This window comes from Cyclopterus lumpus, chromosome 17 (assembly GCF_009769545.1).
Source record: "Cyclopterus lumpus isolate fCycLum1 chromosome 17, fCycLum1.pri, whole genome shotgun sequence".
In the NCBI taxonomy this organism is placed as follows: domain Eukaryota; kingdom Metazoa; phylum Chordata; class Actinopteri; order Perciformes; family Cyclopteridae; genus Cyclopterus; species Cyclopterus lumpus.
Genome location: NC_046982.1, coordinates 10,658,621 through 10,684,862, shown reverse-complemented (window position 1 = coordinate 10,684,862; position 26,242 = coordinate 10,658,621). Strand labels below are relative to the sequence as shown.

General features: G+C 42.5%; 2 protein-coding genes across 4 annotated transcripts; one reads left to right on the top strand and one right to left on the bottom strand.

Moving 5' to 3' along the window:
- Positions 1-123: 123 nt before the first annotated feature.
- On the top strand, positions 124-12,953 carry LOC117746925 (integrin alpha-6-like). 2 transcript variants are annotated; one of them, XM_034556264.1, is made up of 26 exons: positions 124-361; positions 4,485-4,612; positions 4,712-4,791; positions 5,525-5,786; positions 6,039-6,170; positions 6,313-6,526; positions 6,629-6,822; positions 6,965-7,062; positions 7,380-7,507; positions 7,592-7,681; positions 7,791-7,846; positions 7,999-8,162; positions 8,243-8,383; positions 8,487-8,602; positions 8,981-9,137; positions 9,235-9,318; positions 9,401-9,480; positions 9,661-9,738; positions 9,828-9,930; positions 10,094-10,264; positions 10,416-10,514; positions 10,615-10,725; positions 10,973-11,065; positions 11,320-11,445; positions 11,612-11,690; positions 12,197-12,293. In XM_034556264.1, exons 1-25 carry the CDS (start codon positions 186-188, stop codon positions 11,678-11,680), a joined length of 3,150 nt encoding a protein of 1,049 aa, XP_034412155.1. In that variant the 5' UTR covers positions 124-185; the 3' UTR covers positions 11,681-11,690; positions 12,197-12,293. The 2 variants fall into 2 exon arrangements, with proteins under 2 accessions (XP_034412155.1, XP_034412154.1); XM_034556263.1 differs by lacking the exon at positions 11,612-11,690 and having other exon boundaries at positions 12,197-12,953.
- A 142-nt stretch (positions 12,954-13,095) lies between these two features.
- On the bottom strand, positions 13,096-22,199 carry LOC117745923 (neurabin-2-like). Of its 2 annotated transcripts, XM_034554544.1 has the most exons (18): positions 20,403-22,199; positions 19,600-19,732; positions 19,150-19,270; positions 18,975-19,079; positions 18,104-18,194; positions 17,876-18,001; positions 17,600-17,653; positions 17,015-17,118; positions 16,682-16,810; positions 16,456-16,552; positions 16,298-16,367; positions 15,954-16,084; positions 15,644-15,873; positions 15,388-15,450; positions 15,040-15,244; positions 14,809-14,841; positions 14,404-14,595; positions 13,096-13,631 (listed from the first exon to the last, which is right to left on the bottom strand). In XM_034554544.1, the coding sequence occupies exons 1-18, from the start codon at positions 22,197-22,199 to the stop codon at positions 13,413-13,415; spliced, it is 3,900 nt and encodes a 1,299-aa protein (XP_034410435.1). In that variant the 3' UTR covers positions 13,096-13,412. The 2 variants fall into 2 exon arrangements, with proteins under 2 accessions (XP_034410435.1, XP_034410436.1); XM_034554545.1 differs by lacking the exon at positions 14,809-14,841.
- Positions 22,200-26,242: the final 4,043 nt, after the last annotated feature.

Genomic DNA, 26,242 nt, shown 5'->3' with positions numbered 1-26,242 from the left:
GCGTGTGTGTGTGTGTGTGTATGTGTGTGTGTGTGTGCGTGTGTGTGTGCTAGTCCAGTGGGAGGGGCAGCTGTAAATAAAGTGCACAACATTCAACCCCTCCAGCAGCCAGTCGCACTCTGCACCTCCTCCAGTAAGGACCTCTTCACCAGGCAAGTGGACTTGTTTGTGTTCCAGTGCATCTCATGGAGGGCAGGAGCGCCTGTGGACTGTGGACGGTCGTCTTCCTCCTGGGATGTGGACGACTGTCGGCGTTCAACCTGGACACCGAGAACGTCCTGCAGCACACCGGAGACAAAGGCAGTTTGTTCGGCTTCTCTCTCGCCATGCACCAGCAGGTTGACCCGGAGGATAAGAGAATGTGAGTGTTTTTTTTAAAAATTTTAAGCGGCGACGTGTTGGGTCGTCCTTGTCTCGGAACTTCGCTTTTATAGGTTATGTTCTTGAAATAACTCATGTAACCATGCAATTAAAATGTCACAGCCATGTTGACGACATTTTATTAAGAGCCGCTTACGGGAGATGAAGAAGCCACGCGACAGCCACCATTTAAATCACGGTAGAAGTGTCACGAGCGCCCAAATGCGACGCAATGAGCTCAGGTGTGGTGCAGGTAGTTTCAGAGGATTAAGCAAACTGTTTGTCACAAAAGCTCAGCAATTAGTTAAATAGCTGTTGTAAGTTTAACCATAGCCCTGTCACTTGTTAATATTTCCTTCCAGGTTACCTATGTCTGAGTTTTTATTGGATCGCCAAAGCAGATTTCTGCCTACGAGCACGTGACGGCGCGCGCACCCGCACCTCTCTCTGACTTTGTTTTCTCAGACTTTTTTCCCAGAGTGGTTTTTTTTTTAGAGGGACACCGAGCTCTGGCTCGTAGTGGCAAAACATCTCATTGAATCATTGGTGGCATTTTTATGGGCATTGATTCAGAGGGGTTTGTCATGGTGAATAAAGGCTAACTGTCATCAAGTGGCCACTGGTTTTAATGGTCTGCACATTAACTCCCAGTGGAATGCTATAATCTGTGAGTCTGTTTGACTATAATGGACCGGCCAGAAATACATAAACACGTTAGTCTGTGTTTGTGATTCAAGGACGTTTGCTGGTCCATAATTAGTAGTGGAGGGAGTGTTCAGATGAAAAGTAGCAACGTCACACTCCAAAATACTCAAGTAAAAGTAAAAGTTAGTATCTATGAAAAGTATGTACTTAAACTGTAAAAATTAAAAAGTAAAAGTAGATAATGCTGAAAAAAATATATGTAATTGTATTTTTATTGGTGCATGAATTTTAATGTTCTAGGAGTAGTTTTGAACTGCTATATGGTTTGGTAGTTTAATCTATAACATGGCATTATATTTATAACTTCATCATATGTGTTTATGACAAATCTTTTGAAAATGTATTTGACTAACTGAAGCCTTTTAATAAATATAAATGAAGTATTTACTTAAGTGTCGTATTTAAGTAAATTCCACCACTGTCCCTTATACAGCACATAATGCAGTTGTCATTTAAAGTTCCTTTGTTACCAGCAGCAGCATGAGAGCATCTAGCGATCTCAATCTAATCCTGGTAACGACAATGTAAACTATTTGTGCTGCTATTAACTGGCTTTTATACACAAAAATGATCAATATAACGCCTTTTCTATCTTGTAATTGGTCAGGGGGTTGGGTAAAACTCGGCTCCAAAAATGTTGTATTTGCACAACTAATGCCTACAGGTCACCACAGCGTGTACACATGGAAGATACTGTGACCTATGATGACCCAGAGTTGTTAAGCATACCCAACTTTAACCTTCTCCACAGAGGTTAAATGTGGTGTTTAGACTTATTTACACAGTAGTACAACTGCTGCACATGCACACACACACACACACACACACTTACTTTTGGACAAACAAAATTAGCTTTTTTAATACAAAATGGTGTCTCTGGGAAAAGTAATGGGTATTATGTTGTCAAAATGCAACTATATTCCACATAGTTCCAGAATAGTTTGTGAAACAAGTCTCATTTCAGTATGCTCTTGTCCGATGAGCATGATCCATCAGCCGCATGTCGTGTTAACACAAGTTTGAATGTGTGTGTGCATGTCCAAGCAGGAGGCCATGTTTGTTTTCGCCAGTGACGCTGCTCATACTGCTGTTATAGAGGTGGAATGTGCTCTCACTGTCCACTGTGTATTTGTGTGTATGCACGTGCATTGATGTGCTGCCTGTGGATGCATGCGTGTGTGTTTGTGCACGTATGTGAGTGCCTGTTCGGTGTGTTAAACATTAACGGTGCTGATGCATGTTGTGGCTGAGCACTGAGGCGTTGCCTACTTGTCAGTCACTTGGAAGAGTGTTAGAGAGCTCAATGTGTTGGCTGAAACATTCCTAACCTGAGAATAGAAAAGAGATAGATAGATAGATGGATAGATAGAGAGATGGATAGATAGATAGATAGATAGATAGATCACTAACTTAACATCTGCTGGGTGTTTTCAATGCGTAACAATCCTTTGCCAGCCATGCATGCCAACTTTCCTTCAGGTTTTATATACTCCAGTATATTTCATGCCCAACAGGGATGAGTCGTACATGTACCTGCAGGAAGGCAGGAGCCAATGGGATCCTGTATATGCATGTGTGCACGTGTCAGTGTGTGCGTTGCATTCCGTGGTTTGTCATAATTGCCAGAAGGAGCTGTCTGTATAATAAAATCAAGAATGGAGAGAGCAGGGAGATGGACACAGAGTGAGAGGTTAGGGAAGTTTAAGAGTTTGGATCGAGACTTAGAAATGTGTGTTTCTGAGAACTAGACCTTGCTCTGGAGAAAGGAAGATGTAACAAGAAGAGTAAAGGATATAGGGACACACTGCGAGAGAGACGAAAGCAAGACATGCAGGCACGTTAAATAGTCATGTCAATGTCATGTTGTGTCTAGATTGTAGAAGTGGACGAGGAGGAGATGGGAAGACTGGAGAGTTTAGTATTTCACTCAACTCTGTGTACAAGTATAAGTACTTTCCCCCCACCCTTCCCTTCAGGTTAGATGAGGATATCCAACATCAAAGAGAAAGCAAATAACTGAGGGAAAGAGAGAGTTGCTGAAAGAAGAAAGCTGAGAGGAACATAAATCATGATTACAGCCGCACTGAATATCAGCTGTTATTCAGACTCAGCGGGCTCAAGAAAGGTGGAGAGAGAAGTTGGATAACACATGACATGAACCTCTGGATCTGCAACCGGAGTCAAATTCCATGTATCCAGCTGATTCTGATTCTGATTCTGATTCTGATTTGGAGGTCTAGATGAGAGTTGACTTTTGTGTCAAGTGTCTTTCCCTTCCCTAGTAGTTTACAGCAGGATTTGACATTTACTGGGTGGGATAACCAATCCAGTGGTTCAAATTGGATAAACAGTGTGTGAGTTTGTTTACATTAAGATGACTTGGCATACTTTCTTAATATTGTCTGTAAAACCCATTTCAATCCACCTCATCACTGCAGCTTTATAAGACTGGACACAACACTGTAAACAGTTTTACCCAGACATATTTTTGAATAAATAAATTGATTTATTAGTTGTTTGCTAAGCCCCATCATGCCTGCTGATGTTAGTATTCACAATCATTTACGCTGTTACGCTTTATATTTTGACATAATTTCCCACTTCGCAGCTAGTGTTTCCAGTGTTGACTGGCGAGGCCTACGCTGCAAACATGCCTGTCACTCTAGACTTTAGCTCTTCACTCTGACTATATCTCTGTAGATTCCTTCCCAGATGGGATGCAAATCTGAGAATGCTTTATGGTCCAGCTAAAAATGGCGTTGCTTAATCTCATCTGGTGAAAACAATGCACTGTCCAACATTAACTCTGGAGGTCATCAGACAAACACAGACAGAGAGAGAGACAGTGACAGAGAGAGAGAGAGAGAGAGAGAGGTGGGGGGGCGGGCGTATTGACAATGTAAACTTCCCCATTGCATCAGTTCAAAGGATGACATCCTTGCCTGTTTGATTTACTCTGTAGGAAACCCTGGGAACTGGATAACCATCATCAAGACTTGGATGTGGCATTTGCTCCTGTCCTTGGTTCACAATGGCAGCCTCTGTGTGTGTGTGTGTGTGTGTCTGTGTGTGTGTGTGTGTGTGTGTGTGTGTGTGTGTGTGTGTGTGTTTGTGTGTGCGCGGAGAGGGATAGAAAGCCTGGTTCAGTCAACTACAGCTGGCGTTTGAAAGGGGTCTTTGACTCAGCTTGACCATGAGGACATGGAACATTATGATGGTGGCGGATGTTTGTGTGTGAATATGGCTGCTACGTGACACATTAGACTAGTATGTGTGATAACATAATGTGCAAGTGGAAGAAATGCCAGAATGCTTCTCATTCTGAGTGCTTGACAACAATGAGTGTCCCAGCTTGAGCCTCTTTCACATTTGATGGAGCTGCATATGTTTCAATGGATTAATTTGTGTATCTGTTGCAGGCTGCTGGTTGGTGCCCCGAGAGCAAAGAGATTGTGGAATCAAAAATCTGAAGTGACGGGAGGACTTTACAAGTGTAGCATAACCTCCCACTCAATGAAATGTGACCGAGTTGACTTTGATAACCACGGTGAGATATCTGCTGACACCTGTGCATTTCTCTAATAAGGTTTATGGTATATTTGAGTTACAATATCTTATGCATGTTTTTTTCTGTCCATCTCTGTAGAGGATACAGAAAAAGAAAGCAAAGAAAACCAGTGGATGGGAGTGTCAGTCAACAGTCAGGGCCCAGGAGGCAAGATTGTGGTGAGACTGTCTGTCTTTGTATCTGACTACAACATTGACATTGAACGACTTCTATTTGATATTACAAACTCAGATTTAGAACTGAAACAATTAGTTCAACTTTAACTAAATCAACAGAAAAGGAACCAGCAACTATTTGGATAATCGATTAATCGATTAATCGTTTGGGTCATTTGTTCGGGAAAAGTGGCAAAACGTCTCTGGTTTCAGCTTTTCCATTATCAGGATTCTTTAGTTTTTCTCTGTTTTATATTGTTATGCATCTTCGGGTTGTGGACTGTTGAAAGTTGTGTCTTGGATTTGAGTCAGTTATAGAAAATAGATGATATGCAATAAAACTATTTAATTGATCTGAAAATAGTTCTTAGACTCATCCCTCAATTGTTTGTCTCTACATTACAATTGTGCAGAGCCCAAGGTGACGTCTTTAAATTGCTAGTTATGTCCAACCAATAATTCTAAACTCAATTCTTGAAATGTACAATTATATAAAACAGAGAAAAGCAGCCTGATCTATTAAAAGTTTTGGCCCTTCGAAATATATACTACGTCCAATATACGATGATTGTCTTATCTGGCTTTGAAAATACTAAAGGTGAAATGTAGGGGAATTGGAGTTCAAATAGATAACTACTCTTTCATCAAAACTCTTAATTGGTCATATTAACATAAGCCTGTTATCTTTAATCAACATCAACTCATCTTGACTGTGTGTTTTTGGCTTCCCTGGTAGACCTGTGCCCATCGCTACAAGCGGAGGGCCCGTGTAAACACAGACCTCGAGTCCCGCGACATTATCGGCCGCTGCTACGTGCTGAGTCAGTCCTTGACTATTAATCCCTCGTCGAGTGAAGAGGGAGGGAGTTGGCATTTCTGTGAGAGCCGGCCCAGAGGCCACGAGATGTTTGGCTCCTGCCAGCAGGGACTGTCTGCCACATTCGACAAGGACTACCACTACATCATCTTTGGTGCTCCTGGAGCGTACGACTGGAGAGGTAGTCTAATGTGTGTGTGAGTGTGTGTGTGTGTGTGCTAGCTAGCAGCTTGCAGTTAGTAAGTAAACTATGAAAGATTTTCCATATGTTTTACGATGTTCGCTTTACATTACAAAATAATTGGTCAGTGATGATTTTTTTCTGTCATGTGTTCAACATTACTGCTAATTAGGATTATTGTGTAATGGGTTTTGCATCCCTCATTTTACAAGCAAGATATCTCTAGTCTTAACCTGCTCTCATTTCCTCCAGGTGTGGTACGCTTGGAACAAAAGAATGAATCATTCATAGAAATGGATATCTTTGACGATGGTCCTTTTGAGGTTGGAGATGAGGACGAAAAGAACCCTGCACTGGTCCCCGCTCCACCCAACAGCTACCTTGGTAAAATGCAGCTCGCTCGCTTCATCCAGTCATTGCCAATCTAACACCATTGCTTCATTTGCTCTATCGTCACAAAGAAGCATATTCAGGTACCAGACTACCTCTGACTATGTCGGCACATATTCCTTTGTCTCTGTCCCAGGCTTCTCTCTGGCCTCGGGAATGGGTCTGACCAAGAAGGGCCAACTCACAGTGGTGTCAGGAGCTCCCAGAGCGAATCACAGTGGAAGTGTTGTGCTGCTGAAGAAAGGCGACGATACAACCAACATCTTGCTGGAAGAGTTCACCCTGGAAGGGGAAGGGCTGGCCTCGTCTTTCGGCTACGATGTGGCCGTGCTGGATCTCAATGCGGACGGGTGAGTTGCACAGGGCGATGCACACACCCGGAAACTTCTGTTTTGAAAAGCTTGCGCTCTATTTCTGCACACTCACTAACATACAATGCCCTTGTTTGTTAGTTGGCTGGACATAGTGGTGGGAGCACCCCAGTACTTTGAGAAGGATGGGATAATAGGAGGAGCCGTCTATGTCTATGTCAACAAAGCCGGAAAGTGGAACTCAGTCACCCCCACCAGAATAAACGGACCTCAGGACTCCATGTTTGGCGTGGCTGTGGAAAACCTGGGGGACATCAATCAGGATGGTTACGATGGTAAGGCTGCAATGTGTTTGTGTGTGTTTGTGTGTGCATATGTATAAAACTGCCAGTTGGTCGTTCTTTAAACCCACGTTGAATGAAATATATGTTCCTGTATAACCACACTGTAAGTCACTGGTGTCGTTCTTACTGTCAGATTTTGCAGTGGGAGCTCCATATGACAATAATGGTGCAGGGAATGTTTACATCTACCAGGGAGCAGCCAATGGTCTCAGGTCTGAAAAAGCCTCACAGGTATGAAATAAACTGGTAGAATAGATCATCATGGCTCTTTCTTTTTGTATTTCCCACAATATGCATTTGTGGAAAATCTATATACATTTTGTCCAAATGTGTAATGTTTTCGTCCAAGAAACGAAAAAGCCGCCACGCTCGAGTTAAAAAAGCTTCTAAAAAATGGATTGAGATGAAATGTGTGGATATTGTCCAGCATAATAATACTTTTGCTAGGGTGTCACTTACACTAAATATATGACAGTTGGTTTTATTTGGATGCTGCACAAATTTGGATGAAGTGACTGGAATTAAAATGTGTGTTTCTTTTGCTTCAGGTTTTGTCCGGCCAGTCTTTAGGAGGGAGCCTGTTTGGCTACTCTTTGGCCGGAAACTTTGATCTGGATAAGAACGCCTACCTTGACTTGGCTGTCGGATCGCTCTCTGACTCTGTCTTTCTCTTCAGGTGAATGAACAGCACATTGTACACTGTCCATCTCTCATTGTGGTTATAGTCAGCGTTTGCTCACTTGAGTTCCGTTCTCCCCAGAACCCGCCCAGTTATTAGCATCAAGAAGGAAATCAAGTTCTCGCCGAAGCAAATCGACTTCACCGACAAGAAATGTGGCAGCAACTTCTGGTTTGTGTCTCTTTTTTCAGTAGGTGCTTTGATTAACTTATGAGGAAAAACTACTAAACCCTATGCCAATACTGTGTCTAATTGTGAATAAACTGCATTGTGTCCCCAGCTTGGATGTTGAGGCATGCTTCATCTTCACTGCCAAGAACTACCCTCAAAGTCTGAGTAAGCTGAGCCGTCTTTTTTAAAATAAAGCAACATGTCATCTTTACAGTGTTTTTTGCTTCTCATCAGCAAGAAGCAACCATACGCATCCCTTTCAATGATTACATATTTATCTGTCCTTCTTTACTCGTCCCCGTCTCTGTCCCATCTAGCCTTGGTGTACTTCCTCGAGGCAGATGCTGAGCACAGGAAGAAGAATCTTCCGTCCAGAGCGACCTTCTCTGACCACTCTGAAAATACCTACCAGTCCAAAGGGACCATCACTATGGACAAGGAAGGAAAGGAAAAGTGCATTCAGCGTCAGCTTCTCATACCGGTAGTTGCTCTATAGACATTTTCTTTCTCCTCTCTTGCTCAAAGTGCATTTTGGGTGTTGAGTAATGTGTCCTTCTACAGAGTGATATTCAAGACAAGCTGCACGGGATCTCCGTCGATGTGTCAGTGGAAATCCAGGGTGGCAGCCGTAAACGCAGACAGAGCTCAACTCAAATACCACCTGTCCTCGATGCCAATGAGCCAATGAAAACTCAATCGGAGGTGCTTGTGCATGAAGAATAGACTATATAGACATATAGTAGATTTGATGTTCCTGCATGTATCTACGTAATCTTTTTTTGTGTGTGTGTGAATGCAATTGTAGGTGAATTTCCTGAAGGAAGGGTGTGGCAGGGACAATGTTTGCCAGAGCAACTTGCAGGTGAATTATCGCTACGGCCACAGGACAACTGATGAAGGCATATTCACCCCATTAGAACTGTAAGAGGATACACACACCTGTCAGCTGGGGCGACTGTGGCTTAGTGGTGAGCAGGGTCGTCCTTCAATCAGAGAATTGGCAGTTCGATCCCTGGCTCCGCTAGCCCATGTCGATGTGTCTTTGGGCAAGACACTTAACCCCAAAATTGCTCCCGTAGCTGTGCCTACGGTGTGTGAATGTGTTATTTACTGCTGCTGTGCAGGTGGAACCTTAGCTCCACCCATGCAGTGTATGCATGGGTGAATGATGTCATGTGTTAAAGGGCTTTGAGTGCTCGGAAGACTAGAAAAGTGCTGTACAAGTCCATTTACCATGAATTTACACCTATTTTTCTCAAGAGCATCATGTTTATTTTTTCATAACTTGTTTGTCTAAAGGACGGGCGGCATGCCGGTGATCAAGCTCAGTGACCAGAAGGACATCACCTTGGAGGTCAAAGTGTCCAATCTAGATGGAGACGATGCACACGAAGCCTCTTTGATCGCCACCTTCCCACGGTCCCTAACCTACTCTGCTTCCCGCAGTGCACCTACTGTGAGTTTCTCGTTCTCAAACACTCTCTCTCTCCTTCACACACGCACATGAACACACTTTCAATGTGGTTCTGATTGGAACTTGTTATTGATTTCAGGAACTGGAGGTAACCTGTAAAGCCAATAAAAATGGTTCGATGGCTGACTGTGATCTTGGAAACCCCTTCAGACATAACTCAGAGGTGAGAGACTGACCTTTTGGACAATGTCTACTTGGACAAGGTGCCCTGTTAACACTTAATGTCTATTTGTTTGTGCATATAGACAACCTTCTACATTATTCTGAGCACATCAGGCATCTCTTTCAATACTACTGAGCTGGAGATTACTCTTCAGCTAGTAACGTAAGTGAATCTAAGCTTGCAAAGGTATCAAGGAATACATCATATGAACAAATAAGACTATAGATACAGAAAATACGTTCCTCGACTGTAATGCATTCATCTTAATTATGCATTAACATTTGGAGTAGGCCTCCAGTAGGAGTTTCTGACTTGGCCTGTGTGTGATTTCTGATCCGACAGGACAAGTTCCCAGGAGAAAATAGCCCCTATTAAAGCAAAGTTAAAGGTGGTCACCATGTTGCAGCTGTCCTTATCAGGGTAAGAAACACACATGCATCTCATATCCAAATACACACTAGTATGACACACAGATTAATGCTACTAACTACATTTTACTGTCTCCCCAGACAAGCCCAGCCGTCTCAGGTCTACTTTACAGGAAAGGTCAAAAGTGAGTCGGACATGAAGACTGAAAGTGACATTGGCAGTGCCATCACACATCAGTTCAGAGTGAGTAGAAGACGGCTGCTAGATCAGAAGTGGCTAGTTCTCATGTATCCCTCTATCTCATTGAAATGTTTATTACTCCATCATTCTGCATGAACGTGTTCTTTAGGAAGATAATAATCCTATATCATCTGGGGTGGGACACTGATCCTGTCTTGATTTGCAGATAATCAATCTCGGGAAGCACTTGGAAGACTTTGGCACCACCACCCTTGACATCCACTGGCCAAAGGTGACAGTGAAGGGAAAGTGGCTGCTCTACCTGATGGATATCAGCTCCACTGGAGTAAACCAGCTAGAGTGCTCTCCTAAAGGGGAGGTCAACCCTCTTAAAATGGTCAGTGAAAACATCACATTAAGATACTTTTTCACTTGGTGTCTCTTTTTAAATAGCAGTAGAGGTATGTGGTTACAGATGTATATTTATTTGATCAAATAAAGAAGCTTTCATTTAATTAAATATTTGCATATTTTCTCTCCGCTTGAAGGAACCAAAAAACATTAGGATGAGAAGAGGAGCAGAAAACACTGAGGGAAGTGACGAGGCCACTTTTTCACGTTTACTTGACAAGAAATCAAAAACTCTGGTAACGCCACACTACCACGTTCTATTACTATATGATGTACATTTGCAACCAGTAGTAGAGGAAACGAGTGGTAACTTTGTGCTCCTTTCTTTGTTGACAGTCCTGTGACGATGGGGCAAACTGTGTGACGATAAAGTGCACCCTACGGGGCCTGGAGAGTAGTGCAGTCATCACTCTCAAATCTCGCCTCTGGAACAGCACCTTCATAGAGGTAACAAAACAGACTGCAGGAAAATATGTTGTTTTTTTTAACTCAGTTTTTATGTCAGCAACTTTAAGGTATTGAGTATTAAGCCTCGCTGTCCTGACTGGCTGAGATTCAAATTATTTGTAGTCTTGGGTTTGCGATGTTTAAGGGAAACACATTATTAACTTGTTTTTATTTAAAAATGGAAACAGGTTTTTGCGTTATACTTGTAATGCATATTTGACTTAATAGTCTCTTTCTCTTCAAACAGAGTTTTTCCAAGCTTCATCATGTGGCGGTGATAGTGAAGGCCTCTCTGCATGTCGATGGCTCTAAGAACACAGTGGTAAATGCTGGGACACAGGTAATTAAACACAATAGAAAAAAGTATTTGCAATATGTGACAGCTTGGGGTGCAAGAAAGGGACGTGATTATTTATTGCATGACATAATGCTGATGTCAGTGTAGTGCATGAACATTATAAACCTGAGCTAGTGTACTATAGTGTATAGATCACTAGCTATATAGTGAGAGTAAAAAGAGATTTGAAAGTGTAGTCGACATTCTGAATCAGAAATGTTAATACAGATGTTCGATCACTGTATTGCGTTCCCCAGGTGAGGCTGACGGTGTTCCCAAAGAGCCTAGGTGCTCAGTACGCGGGAGTGCCATGGTGGATCATCGTGCTATCCATCCTGTTCGGGCTGCTGCTGTTGGCCCTGTTGGCTTTCCTTCTGTGGAAGGTAGGACTGAAGGACAAGGGGCTGGCCCAGCTGACCCACTAATACAAAAACATACATATTCATGACTTATGAAGACCTAGCGGTCTATAAAGTATCACCTATAAAGCAACTGTAGGTCTCCATAACAGCAAATACACACAATTTCTAACACTGTTCCTCTCCTCAGTGTGGAGTCTTTGAGAAAAAGAATAAAGAGGACCCGTCAGAAAAAGAGGGACTGACATCAAATGCATAAAAAAAAGAGGGTAAAATTACCCGGCTTGCCATGAATGAGTGAAACTGTCTCACTCACTCCTTTTTTGCTTTAAAAGCTGCTTTCTGGTTTTAGGTGGGCAATTCTCACTGGGACATGAATGCTGTTATAAAAGCTGAATGATTATTTCTGCAAAGTGTTTTATCTGATTAGATTTTCACACATTATGTGTGAATCATGACGGTTTACCTGTATGGCCAGGGGAGGTGGTGAGGAACTACACCATGGGGGCTGATCTGCATCTCTTTGATTTCCTCACTTCCTCCATCTTTTGTTGCCATCACACATGCAGTCACTTGGTCTCAAGGTTTCCTTCTCTAACAGTTTCCTTTCTTTAAGAGTGCAGATGGCTCATCCACACCCCTCAGTGGATTCACTGCATCTTAGACCGATGATGTTAAATGTCTCATCAACGTCCTTTGCTTTCTCTGAATTCCTTTAAATAGCATTTCCCCCAAACAAAATATTGATTTTGTTTCCATTTTGTCTTCTCCACAGTGTGGCTTTTTTAGGCGTGCCAAATATGAAGACAGAGTTCCCAGTTACAACGCTGTTTGCATCAAACGGGAGGAGAGGGCAAGAAACGCAAGGAATGGGAACTGGGAAAAGTTGGAAAAGCAGCCCTGGGTGACAACCTGGCATGACAAGGAACATTGTTCTTAACAGCCAATGAGAATTGGACTTCACACAGATTTGCTGTTGCTTACTGATGAACTCCCAGTTTCACAGATTGTTATCCTGCCTAGTCTTTGCAGTGTAGTCTGTTAATATTATTAAAAAAAATAAATGGAAAAAGTTGTAAGACTAAATTCTTGATGAAGAAGTCTACATCAAGGGCTGAATTAATCTTGGATGAAGTCTTTATGAATCACTGGAAGGAGAGTTGCATTGTGGGAGATGGTACTGCAGTCTACCGTTTGTCAGGCCTTTGGAGCTTGTGTTGTACATTTACTACATTCACTGTGTTGACTGGGGGAGGAGGGGTGGGATTATTTCTAGAGCTTTTGTACAATTTTTTTGGATGGTTTGCAGAATTGTTTTGTATTTATTCTTCATGTTACGTGCCCTACAAGCCAAAGAGTCATGCAATGCATACAGAGGCATTTCTACAGTAAATGTTGATCGATCAGTTGTACTTTGTGGATGAACTGCAACTTATCACAGGAGTCGAGCGCTCGGGTTTTAAGTGTACTACCAAGCCTCTGCAGAATTCACGGTCTGTAAAAAATAAAAATAAATTCTAAACCTTGTTCTATCCATGTCTTACGTGTGTGATTATTGTAGGCCAAGTTAATCATTTAAATGCAAAAAGAGCTTTAAAGAGTTATTTATTAATACATTTTAAAAAAAAAGAAGCATTTACAGCAAATACCTGAGTGCTTAAAGCAGCACATCTTTAAATATTAAAATCATTCAAGGTTCATGATGAAATAAAAATCACTGTAAACCGGTAGTTTGTCAAAACTACAGACACATACTGAGACACATTTGCTGCAACTTTGGTGGTGGAGTCAACCTCTGCTCTGGTCCAATGATCTATAAAATTACAATCAACCAATGTGTATACTAAATAATAGCCATTAGGATGTGTGCAGTACATATAGCGGTTTCTATTGACTAAATAGAAATAGGTTCAAGTACATTTTTGTGCGAGTTAGGCTGCAAACACACCCCCTTGCTGGTGGTGTAGCGCCAACATCACCGCTCTTTCCTTTTATAAGAGTGACTCGGTTCTTACAGTTTTGCTGCTGCCTCGGGCATCATTTACAGACTTCTCCATCATCATCCTGGCTTTCTCTTTGTCTTCACCCTCCTTATCCAAAATGGTGTTCTTCTTTTCCAGCCTCTTCTCTTCTTTTTCTTCCCTTTTCTTTATCTCCTTCAGCTTCCTCTTGAGGGCAGACCGATCGCTTTGACTGAACACCCCCAGAGCCTGACCGCAGACAAAAGAAAGAGAAACAGGACATGTAAATGTCAACAGAAGATACTCCACATGTTCAGGTTAATGACCCAACTACACCAGATTGTATTGTTAAACGTGTTCACAATTGGCAACAAGAGGAGTTAAACTCAATAAAAAGGGGACAGATGCAGTTCCACTAAGACGTAGTTATAACCAGAAGAGGCTTGTTAATACATCAGCATGGCCGACTATCATCTCACTGAAAAGTATCACCATATACTATGTCAGATAAAGACAATGCAGCACAGATAAAGACATTTGAGGTTATTGAGGAACACAAACAAGAATATATTAAACTGAAGTGTCCCACTCAATATGCATTGTTGTAACACTTCTTTAAATAAACGGTTTCCAGGTGATGTTTATGTTACATACTTAAATAAATAAAGTTCTGCCAATATAGCCTCAGATTTGTTTAAATATTACATATTTATACCAGCCAGTAGTATCCCAACTTTATTTACTGAATTTAACAGAAATTAGATAAGTAGCATTCAGAGCTTTCAAATAGAAAGAGAAAAATAGAAAGAGAACACAACATCTAAATGTACATGGTACAAACACTAAAAAGTACAAATGAAAACAAAACGTTCTGGCAATAGACTTAAACAGCCAATAAGTTAAGGAGGTTATGAATATATGAAGTAGAAAAACAAATCATACATCAGAATACAATTTTCTAGAATGGGTTATTTAATGGGATCTGTGTACCGGTGCCTACCACTTCATCTTCACTGCTCACCTTGAGTTTCTCACTGTCCATGTTGAGCAACTGTGGCCCGTCCACACCTCTGGCTGCAAACTCAGATGCGTACTCATCCATGTTCATGGCAATTAACCACAGACACACCTGCTGCTTGTCCCACTGCAACACTGGTCGACTTTGCCACTGGTTGTTGTTGTTATTGGTGGGAAATGTGTCGTCGTCCAATGTCTGACAGGACCCCAGAGACGATACCGAAAGGAAACCAATAAAACTTTTTTTTTTTTTAAAGTAGGCTCGGGGGAGACACAATTATTTGACAATGAGTGCTCCATGGAAAAGTAGTAAGAAAAAAGAAGACGGGAAGGACAGACTCACCTCAGTGGAGGAAAAGGTGAAAGCATGAGTGTGTCCAGAAAGGGAGAGATCAGAGACTTGACCCACCATGCTGGAGCACTCTACTGGAGAGCCAACACTCTGGGAACCAAGAGAAAAAAGAAAAAAAACCTATGCTGCCTGCACACTCCTCACATATGTGGCATGCTTACACAAACACAAAACGTGTTTATTTTAAAAACATATTTCTGTCTGAAAGATATCTAGAGCCGTGTTTCGATCAGAAAGTTCAGACGGCAGGAGGATGGCATGCAGGGAAAGCGGTGCACCTCGTCTTACCTGGTCTCTTCTCCCTGTGGTGGTCAGGTACGGTAAGCTGCTGCTGGACACAGACCGAAGTCTCTCCCGGCCTCTCTCAACGTCCACTTCTTTTACTCTCCCTCGCTCTCCAAACCAGGGAAAGGGCAAGCAGGAAGGCATGGAGGTTATTGAACCTGACAGAGAAACTCCAGCAGGCTCGTCCTCCAGGTCACCACACGAACCCCTGGGAGGAAATAGTTAAATTGTCAATTATCAAAAAGTGACATGCATATTAAGCACATTTTTGAAATTTCAGTAATTCAATAAAAAAAAATAAAAAGGTGCTAGACAGAAGCCTATTTTGTGTAGTCTCATTTGTAGGCTCACCTGTTCATGGTCCTTTTGCTGAGTTTTTCACTTCTCCTTTTGCTCAGAGACTTGCGAAGGCCACTGAAAGAAGACTATAGTTATTAAAAAGCATCAGGAACAAGTATACCACCAGCAAACGGCTCCGTGTCCCTTCTCCTCCAGCTACTGTGGCAAGACACCAAAAATGTGCGATAGCCGATAGGAAGACTATGGCTTTTAAACCAGGAAAGTGACCCCAAAACTAAGACAAAAGAAAAAGACAGAGACCGTGCACCTGAGGTCGGGAAATTTCCTTTTGGACTTTCTGGATGCGGAAGATTTGCATGGAGAAGGAGTGACATCGTCGGTGATGTAGATAGGAGGAGTGAAGACAGCGCTGTTGGGAGGTTGAGGGCTGAGCGACGGCAAAGACGAGGTACTGGACAGGTAACTTCTACTGCTCCTTTGCATAGCCGTGGGAGCAGACAGTGATTCGCTCTCCTGTGGCTTCTGAACTACCCATTCCTTAAAAAGCAACAGAACAGTGAGTGCACGTTTCAGTCAGAAACATCTAATTAAGTGCTGCTCGGTCACATTTTACGTACCCGTTTTCTAAAGCTCTCTCTGAGTTTGTCTCGAGAGGGCGGCTGGCGCTTGGATTTCTGGGCCAGCTGAGCTCTGGCTTTGTGAGCACTTGAGTCTAGAAGTCCCGTATCGGGAAGTGGAATATACCAGTCTGGATTTAAGACAAAACTATATTTATTTTTTGCTCCGTCAAAAAACATGTTTTAAAACGAATGTTTCATTTCTTCACTTTACAATTGCATTGTTTGAAAGACACACACAAAAAAAAGCTTTGAATGTTCCCTGTTCCCTTGACAGCAGCAACACAAAGTCAACGAGACACATGAACAGTCCACTTTACAGTGACGGTAATCCTGCCGCTTACCTGCGACTGAAGTGTCCTCAGAGTGGTTCCTTCTTTCAGGTGCAGCCTCTTTTCTCTCTAGCTGTGCTATCTGTGATAAGCAGTGTGAAACAATGACTACAGAGACATGGCAGGTTCCACAAAGTAAATCCATATAGGACTGAGCAATCTCCCATTACCTGGATTTGTAGTCTTTCAACCGTCTCTCTGTGCAGCTTCTCTCTCTCCACCATTTCTCCTCTCAAATCTGCTTCTCTTTTCTCTCTTTCCTCCTCTCTTGGGGGGACAACAACATTATTTGAAAGGCACCATTTTACTAGCTCGCAAAACACATCCCAGTCAATGAAGAATATTATTCCATATTGTCAAGATAAATGAACTGGATTGGATGGATTAGATAGATACCTGCTCTGGTATTCTCTGACCAGTCTCTTGGCTTTGTTGTATTTGATCTCCAAGCTTTCCGATTGGCTCTGGGCATCAGCCAGTCGCTGGCTCACAACTCTGCATAGTGTCTGGGCCTCCTGCCAATAGCTGATAAATAAAGTGAGGCTTTGACATCTTCATAATGTTTCTTAACATGATTATCTTTTCGCAGGCTTTAGTCTCCCATCAAGTCTTCAACCGGGATGAGTATTTACTTTACAAATGATCCATTATCCTGTCTACCATGGCAAACGCACCTAGAATACCATGTGATATAGTAAAAGTGTCACAACAAAGAGTCTAACATCATACTTCTCCAGTTTCTCAGCTTTATCCTCGCCATCCTCCACTCTTTGCTCCAGCTCAATCTTTTGGCTCTCCCAATCAACTTGGTGCTGCTCCTCCCATGCCTTTAACTTGATACACAGTACAAAAGAATAGATTATGCATGTTTTTATGAATGCCTGTAATAGTTCATATGCACAAGGGGAAGGAAAGTGCTTCCAAAAAGAAAAGAAAAAAGAAGCTTGTTTGTCATTACGTCACACTTGCCAAAAACTATTCTTATACACTTCTTAAATCCTCTTACTTCAAAGAGGTTTTGATATAACAAACAAAGAACACTCTGATCTACCTCAGTTGGGTAGAAGACAGACAGCTTTTGCCAACCCAATTATGTCACAGCGGTGATTACTTCAAGGCAAAGGCAGAAAAAGCAGCGCTGACGTGGAGAAGTGTTGGAACACGGCCCATGTCCTAGTAACTCCACAGCGAGCCATCTCACACACACTTAAAATGGGTCAGACTGTTCCAAATGTGGATGCAAAAGTAGTAAAGAGAGTACAGTAATTGGTTTGTGTGTGAGAGAGCGCTCGCAATCTCAGATGACTGACCTACCTTTTCTCTAGTATGTTGAAGTCGGGCTGCTTTGCTTCGTAATTTTGACTGAATCTATAAAGACAAAAGGGTGAACATTTGATTATATTACAATGTATACGAGAACAGATACACCTTTACTAGTTTTAAAAACATCTCTTGTGGGTCAGTATTTGTTTCCAGAGGATTTTCTTTCCCATTTTAAATTCAGTATTGACCTAATATCATACAGACGTTTTGGTGTATACATCTGGCTTATGGGTATAAATCAATGAATTAACGTTGAATGTTACATACCTGCTGGTATTTGAGGCAGAGCTGTTGATTGTCCAGATTGGACACGTCTTCCTCCTCATCATCTTCCTCCTCTGACTTCTCTGAAAGGCTACTGTCATTATCCTCATCCCCGCTTGCTCTTCCCCTCTTCATTTAGAAAAACAAACGCAGAAAACAGTACAATCAACCCACATATACCCGTTACAGTATAACACGATTGAAGCGCCCCTCTTCTTTAAGAAAACACACCTCACTGGGTGTTTGATCCATTTCCAGGCTTTCGTTGATCAGTCGTGCCACCTCGCTCTCCACGCCCTCCTTCTCTCGCCCAATCAAAAACCTGCAGCCAAACGGAGAAATCAGTCCAAGCTGTGAACAATCACCACATCCAGGTAAAGCACAGGTGTTGCAAATAACATTGATTAACACTTAGTAAGTTACAATCCTGAAGAAAACTGAAGCAGCTATTCATCTGTCATTATATAATTTATATCTTTGCTTTTTCCTAACGTGACATGGCAAAATGTCTTCAGTGAAAAGAGGCCGATTGTGTTGTTGCTGTATGTTGTTGTCATCGTCGGCATAAACTGCAGTTTATGTGGATTTTTTTGAAGAGGAAACATTAAGGGGCAATTTCTGGCATTAAGATCTTTACTGGCCGGCATCCTTATCTGTACTCGCAGGTATTCTTGAAAGTGCCACTTAGTGGGAGTTCTTTGTTAGTACCTGACAGGCTGGCAGACAGTTTGAACACAGTGATATGCTTAAGAATGGTTGGCAGGAATGTCAAGTGTATATCATGTGTAGTTGATAAGCTAAAACATCTTCGATATTTTAAAAAAAGCCTAGAGTGGTCCTTTAAAAACATCTAGGTGTAGAAAAATTATATTAATCTTGCTGCCGTTTCATCTTTAAATAACTTAAATTATGTAACAAACATTTAGAAGTCTGAAGATTTTTTTTTTTAAACTCACAAATCCAATACATTGCGATACATAGCCTCTAAATCACTAATGGGAACGACCTCACGCTCCACCACTAGCAAAGTGTGTGTGTGTGTATATATATATATATATAAATAAAATATGAGATGGAAAGGTACAGAAACATAATAACTTACTTGACAAGGCCTGACGTGTTCTTGAGGACTGTGGCTGCAAACAGCTGGGAGACGCCAACCAAACGCACCCCATCCACCTCCACTATCTGGTCATTCACAAGAATCCTAACACACGCACACGCAATTAGAACTAAACTCAGTTCCCAGCAGACAAGAGACTGGTGTTGAAATGTACCTTCCATCCTTCTGCGTTGCTCCTCCTTCAGTGACCGTCTTCACAAAGATTCCCAGTTTTTCCAGTCCCTGGTCAGCTCCAACACCCATTCCTATGATACTAATGCCCAGACCCTCATCTCCTAGAAGGAGAATATATATAACATAAGCAAGTTATCTTCATAATAACAACATTAGTCAGGGGGAGACTGTTGCACCACAAAAAGCAACTCAGGAAAAATAAGGTGAGAATATTGTGATAAGCCTGTTTTTTTAATACATTATACGTCAGCCTTATTCTATATAGTTTGTTATCATATCACTTAATAATAAACTAACTCGATATGCCACCAGATATAATCAGTTACTTGATTTATTTATATCCTTCTGAGTCCTAATGTGGAGACATGTATGAACACTAAAAACACTTAAAACAAAAGGAAGACAGACGTGTAAAAGAGCACCTACACACCCTTCTCTATGTCCACTGGAAACACATCCATCCTGTCCACTCTCTTCTCCAGCTCGAACTCAGCTGAGGCAGACACCGGGTCAATGTCTTCATTGCGTCTGTCGTACTCTTCATTAGAATAAGTGCTGTACACCTAAAAGACAGCATTCAATATACAATTTAATTCAGTGCGACGGCCTCGGCTTATGTCAACACCTATGTGAAATCCAGGCCTACGGAAAATGCTGTTTTATGCATTGATAGCTTGTGCGCGTGTTCACCATTAAGCAGATTGCAAAGAGCCATCTGTGGCTATTGACACAACAGCATACTGTTTATGTTGGAAAATCTGCCCGAGTGCGAGAACCAGGAAGTGCTGACAACAAACTTGTACATCCATGATAATAATAAAATGTAAAAAAATCCAAATACACACACATACAACTTCCAGTCACGGATACTACACTTGACAGCTAATCCAATGGTTTGCGATGAGCTATAAATGCCATACACACCCACAGGAATGTTTTCTGTGCTTTTATATCAAGGCACCTCTGAGCGCTGTGTGCTGAGTGCTGACAGAACGAAGCAGGGAGGGGGGGGGTCTTGCCTTTTCCTCTAATGGATTAGAAACATGGCTTGGGGGTAACACTTCTTCTGGATGGATTGAAACACCAGCCAGAACTGACAGTAACACAAGTCTACGATAAAGAGCTTGTGTAAAAGCATGAATTTAGAGACCCTGCAGCTGTCAATTAAGTGAATAATTATTTTTTTTTAAATCCTGATTTTGTATAATTTTTCTTCAAAAAGGTTTCCTTTACCTTGATTGGCGACGAGGTGAACCTGACCCTTCTCGTCTGCTGCTCTGCTGCTGCATCCTCAACATCCTCTTCCTCCTCCTCCAGTTCAGGCACACCAGGAATTTCCTCATATTGCAATAAAGGCCGATCATCATGTACAGAGTTTTCCCATTCACGTCTTAAATGCTCTGGGTGAGAGTGGGATTCCTGCTCATCCACAAAAGCCTTGTTCTCAATCCCACCGAGTAATGCAGGTCCTGTCAGGTCCCCTTTGCCTCCTTCTATACAGTCACCACCTTCTCTGCCCTCCTCATGCTTGACCTCCTCATGCAGCTCAGATGTTGAACCTTCTTCTTTCTCAGTTATTTTCTTGTATGGCTTAACTTCCTTATCATTGTCCTCCTCTTGCATTATGCCTCTCTCGGCCCTTCCAGAACTTTCTCCCACTTCTGCAACAGTCTTTTTCTCCCCTTTGTGCACGTTTTCTCTTGACTTCTCAGCCAAGAGCGGCCTGTTCTTCCCCTCCCTTTCACCCTCCCATTCTTCCTTCACCTGCTGATACTTGTCTCTTCCCCCTTCACTGTCAGTCTTGGACATGCTGGTTGATAACTCCTTCTGGTGTTCGTCTAAGGGAACAACTGGTCTACCTTCTCTTGCTCTCAGTTCCACTCCGTTTTCCAACACATAGGGTGCTGATGTTTCCATGCTGGGCTTTTCAAGAAAATCAAAAACTTGCACAGTTTCTGCTGCAACTTTGTCCATGTACTTTACCCCCTCATCTTTAGTACAATTGTTGCCCTCTTTCTGCTCCTTTTCTTCTTCATTCTCGTCACTTTCCGATGACCCGTTGTTCACGTCAACGAGTTCTGCCCTCACTGGCTCCTCAGGGGTCAAGAAGAGGTCAAGAGCTGCGCTTGCTGTCCTTCTTTCTTCCAATTGTGATCCTGTGGTTCGACCATGTTTGTTAAGATAGGAGGGAGATCTGTTGGATGATTCACTCGGGCCATCCGATATGGGAGATTTATGGTGACTTGTCAGCGAGGCCTGTGCAGTAGGCTTTGCGAAGGGAATATTTATGATGGGTAGGTTTATGGATTTGTCTTTATCACAGCCATCCTCTTCTGTTTGATTCCTTTTCCCAGTCTCATCTTCCTCTTTTTCAATCTCTTCCTCTTCTCCACCTGCAGTCCCCTTGCTTTCCCTGCCAGCAATACTTTTTGAAACCTGCCCTCCACCACCTCCAACCTCCATCACCTTGGTCTCAAACAACCTCCGTGTTACAGAAAACTTCTGAGCCAGAGCAGCTCTGTCAATATCCACTATCTCCTCTGATCTGGATGATTTATCTTGCAGAGAAGATTCTGGAATTGAAATGTTGACTGCAGTGCTCAGAACAGACGAGGAGCTAATGACTGAGCGTCTGGATGCAGAGAAAGGTGAAGTTTGGAGCTGTAGAGTGGGATTATGGGGAGAAAGGAGAGATGTGGAGCCAAAACTCTGCACTGGACCAACATCTTTTTTCAGCTGCTGGTTGTCCATTTGTAGGAAGATGTTGTCTCTGATCTTGGTCCCCCTGTTGCTGTGGACTCTCCCTCTGTTGCCTGTGCCGGCAATGGTGCTGGTGTGGGACATTGTGGGATCCGACAGGCTGGATGGCAGCCTGTTTGGGTGCACAGCAGAGTGCTGGGCAGAAGCAGTTTTGGTTCCTGTTTGTAGACTGGTCGCAGTGTTAAATGAACATTTGATGGCATGGAAGTCAGACTTATAGGTTATCCTGTGAGGGGAGGCGCTCCGGCCTTTGCTGTCTGTCCGCATCATCTGGGAATGGAAGATCTCTGAAGTGAGAAAAAACTATGGAGGAGCCTTTCACTGAAAGCTAAATGTTGAGCAGATGGATACTGTTTAAGGATTTGCTGGTACAGTGGAAAGGTAGCAATAAGGCAAGGAATATGCTGGAATATGTGCTTCAAGTGTGTTTAAGCGGTTATGCTATATTTGTTTGACGACAGCAGGTGACAAAGGCAGACTCTCGGTATGGAAACTTCATTGTCATCAGGGAATCTTTAGATTCACCATCACCACAGCAGTCTCCTGGAAGAGTGGTTTGAGAAAAGGTAAAGTGCAACATAGTCATTGAGGTGAACTGGGACTAAAAAGCATTCATGCAAATGACTGCCTAGACAAACTATCAAGTGGCTTACTCATAACTTGCAGCTATTAATGATAGAATTAAAATCAACATTCACATTTTCCTTCACACTCACGAAATTGGAAGATTAAGGATTGTGTGCACCGTCGAAACCCCAAAACGTAGCCATCGAGATCTCTTGTTACACAGCTACTTACAATTAACTTGTTTGGACTTTGGAGCAGCAATGAAGTCCTCTGGACAACCGCTGCTTTCGCGTGCAGTCGGACAAATTAATGGGTACAGGAGCTCCACAGGCACGTGTTAAATATCTCCCGTGGAAATGCGCATTTAACAACAGTCGTTTGGTTTGAGACCTTTTTGCTCTTACTGTCTTGGCATTATGCGTCAAATAAAGAAACGAAGCTAAGATGTGCACGTTTTAGTTCTGTTTACTCAACTATCTGCGTTAATTAGCGTTACTCGACCTCCATTTGATAGCCGGTGTGTTTTGTCTTCTCTTCACTGTTACACCAGTAAACCATGAAATAAATAACGTGCCATTAACCTTGATGCTGACTAAAACACAGAATGCAAAATGATAGCAGAGGTTTACGACAGCATTTGAAGGCAGCAAATCTCGCACCAACCTGGCTGCAGTGCGCGCGCAGTTTAAAGGTCGCGACAAACGTCGGGTCGTCCTGAGTGCCAACAAATCGCCAATTGAACTTAACAAATATCCAGTGTACGCGAATGGGAACTACGTCGCCTTTTCTCTCGCTGTCCTCGACAGCTTCATCTTGACTAGACTTGTTTGTTTGAAGCCAGCCGATGCCGACGGCTCCCTCGCTGTGATAAATACAGACAGATGGCGACTCATGTCTCTAAATACTGTAAATGGATTATCCTCGGGTAATCCTGTGTAAACTACTCTGGTAACTGCGAAACGCTGAGCAGGTACCAGCACTGGGGCAAGTCAGCCTACATCTGCGCCCTGTCATTTATTTACCTTCAGCAGGAAGTCTCAACATGTTGGTCTCAGCTCCAGCCTGTTCAACATATTGCCATTGTGATAAATGAGCATATGAAGGCTAATATAATGTCAGTGATGCCTTCTATCATCACACACATGGCTTTATTACCATTTGTACTGTGTTTCTCTCTATGATAGCCAGTAATGTACCATCACTGTATACATACAATCAACTATAGTTGATACACTACTATACAACATGCAGGTTATTGCTACATGCACTTACCTTTACCTGTCTTTCAGCATCCCTGCCAGCGTTGCCGTCAGCGGTGTAAACCGATATCACTCTGCCAGAGGTTCTGCTGGGCTCAGAGGTAAGCTTTGTGTGGGTAGTCACCTTTCTGCAGGATGCAGGCCAGTGCAGTCAGACAGATCTCACACCATCTACCTGTGTGAGGCAAACAAGAGCGGTGATGCAGCACCTGCTGATGTCTGTGCGTGTTCCTACCTACCTGTGTACGATGCCAGTGGGGGAGTCGGTGCAGTAACTATGTGTCTGTCGGTGAAGCTGGCTTTTGTGGCAGATGGACTGGACTGGACTTGACTGGACTGGACTGATCCGTGCAGAGCCGAAAGAATGGTTCTGCTTGGTGTGACCTGGATCTGACTGGAGACCATTGTCCCAGGTGGCATTGGGACCTAGTTGATATAAATACTGGCCAATCACAAAAGCCTTCTTCTGAATGAGGCTAACCAAAGGAGGGAGGGGAAGGAGGAAAAGTGAATAGAAGTACAGATGGAAAATGAGGCAGTGATGTTATGGAGGGTGGCAAAGTAAAACTTAGTTGGAGGCAAAATGATGAGTTAGGCAGAGTAGATTTAGACAAAGACTGAAGGAAGAAATGTAACCTAGATTGGTGGGATCAGTTGAAATGTGAAAGAGAGTGGCAATCATAATAAGTGAGAGCAGTACATTAAAGTTGATGGGCAATAACAGCAAGTCCCGAATTCTATTTAACTCGGCGGTGGTCTTGATAATTAATGGCGGGTAAATTGAGAAGTACAGGAATCTTTGTGTGCCGACATAATCCTCAACTCCAATTTCTCGATCCAGCAGCAGGTCACCTTGACGCACACGCATACACACACACACACACACACACACACACACACACACACACACACACACACACAGTTTTCACAACACTGCTGTTCTGTTTGGGTTTGTGTAGAGTCATAGTGTTGAGCTGGATGATGATGATTAGGCAGGTGACGGGATGGTGGGGGTGTGTGCAGGAATGAACTTTGTCTCACCTTTTGCTAATCCACACCTTTTAATCACCGCAGCTTTTAAGTGAAGCTAGACGGCATGTCCCACTCAGTACATATTCTTTTATGAGATCTTTTCATTTAAGTGAATCTTGAACATTGTTTATGTTTCCCATTTGTGTTTAACAACAATATCAATCAGTACATGGTTATGTGATACTTGTTTTAAACTTTCAAATGTCTAAAATCTGGGTCTAGTAATAATTACCTTTGATGAACTGCTACTAAATTAACACTGTTAATTTAAAGAGTGTAATTAGGTGGAAAGGACAGAGTCTTTCTTCAGACTGAGATACTGTCTGACAGCTGAGTGTGTGTGTGTGTGTGTGTGCGCCATGTTGGCTGCATTTGGCAGACTGTCATGCCCCCATATGGTTATCTGTTCCGTCAACCATATTTAGAATTTCCCAGCTTCACGAGGGAATTGCAACCAATCCTCTGAACATTTAAATACACACACACACAGACACAGACACACACACACACACACACACACAAACACAAACACTTCCTCTCTCCACTCGACCCGTGGCTGGGATGAACAAGTCAGCAGTTTAAATGAGCAAAGCACAATGTAGCAGTTCTGCAGCTCTGCACAGTTGGTTTATAGCTGCTGTGATTCAGTCTGGCGTGTCCCTTAAACAGCACTTTTTATAGCTGTGTTGGTGTATCTATGAATCCATAAACAATAATACTGCCACTTTGTGTCTGGATGGGTGTACTGCACATATATTACTTTAACAACGTTAGTAATAATGATGCAATTCTGTGTCGATGAATATGCAAAGCTTTGTACTAACACTGACAGAGTTATGGATTCAATTCTCACCAGAGTCAAACACGATAAAAAAACATCTTCATCATATGTTGATGGGGTTCTTTTGTAAATGCCAATAGATAAGACTTGTCTATTTCATGCTATAGTCATTTAGCTTCATTTCCTGATTTCAGAAAGAGCATCTTAAAAATGTAATGTTGCCAATTCTGAGACAGCTGGGGCTGACACGCAAGCACGCATGCACACTTCATTTTAACAATATGGTGAAAACTTGCTCAATCACCCTCCAGTATTACAGTCATGCGTGCTTAAGTGCTATTTCAAACAGATGAAATAAGGCAAGTGGAAGCATCCACACACAAACACACAAACACACACACACACACAGTTGCAACAGGTGCACACATTCTAACATTATAATTCACCTGCAGTGATGTACAGTAATGGCGTTTACAACGTCTGCATGCAGGAGGCAGGGAGTGAAAGAGGGTCTAAGTTTTTAGAGTTTGAGGTGGAACAGTAATTATCTTGCCTCCCTTGTGTCTCATTAATCATGTTGCAAACAATCCTTATCCTCTTTCTATGTGACCTGCCATGCTTTTTCATAACAGACGCAGAGAAAATCCCTAAATTCCTCTTACGGAATTTATTAT

Bases quoted from the DNA above. Each gene is read 5' to 3' on its own strand.
- LOC117746925 (XM_034556263.1), top strand. From the start codon at position 186: ATGGAGGGCAGGAGCGCCTGTGGACTGTGGACGGTCGTCTTCCTCCTG. The intron at 5,787-6,038 runs GTAGTCTAATGT...CATTTCCTCCAG, and splicing joins TGGAGCGTACGACTGGAGAG to GTGTGGTACGCTTGGAACAA. The intron at 7,063-7,379 runs GTATGAAATAAA...CTTTTGCTTCAG, and splicing joins GGTCTGAAAAAGCCTCACAG to GTTTTGTCCGGCCAGTCTTT.
- LOC117745923 (XM_034554544.1), bottom strand. From the start codon at position 22,199: ATGATGCGGACAGACAGCAAAGGCCGGAGCGCCTCCCCTCACAGGATA. The intron at 19,271-19,599 runs GTGTGTAGGTGC...TTCTCCTTCTAG, and splicing joins TCCAGTGGACATAGAGAAGG to GAGATGAGGGTCTGGGCATT. The intron at 19,080-19,149 runs GTACATTTCAAC...TGCGTGTGTTAG, and splicing joins GCAACGCAGAAGGATGGAAG to GATTCTTGTGAATGACCAGA.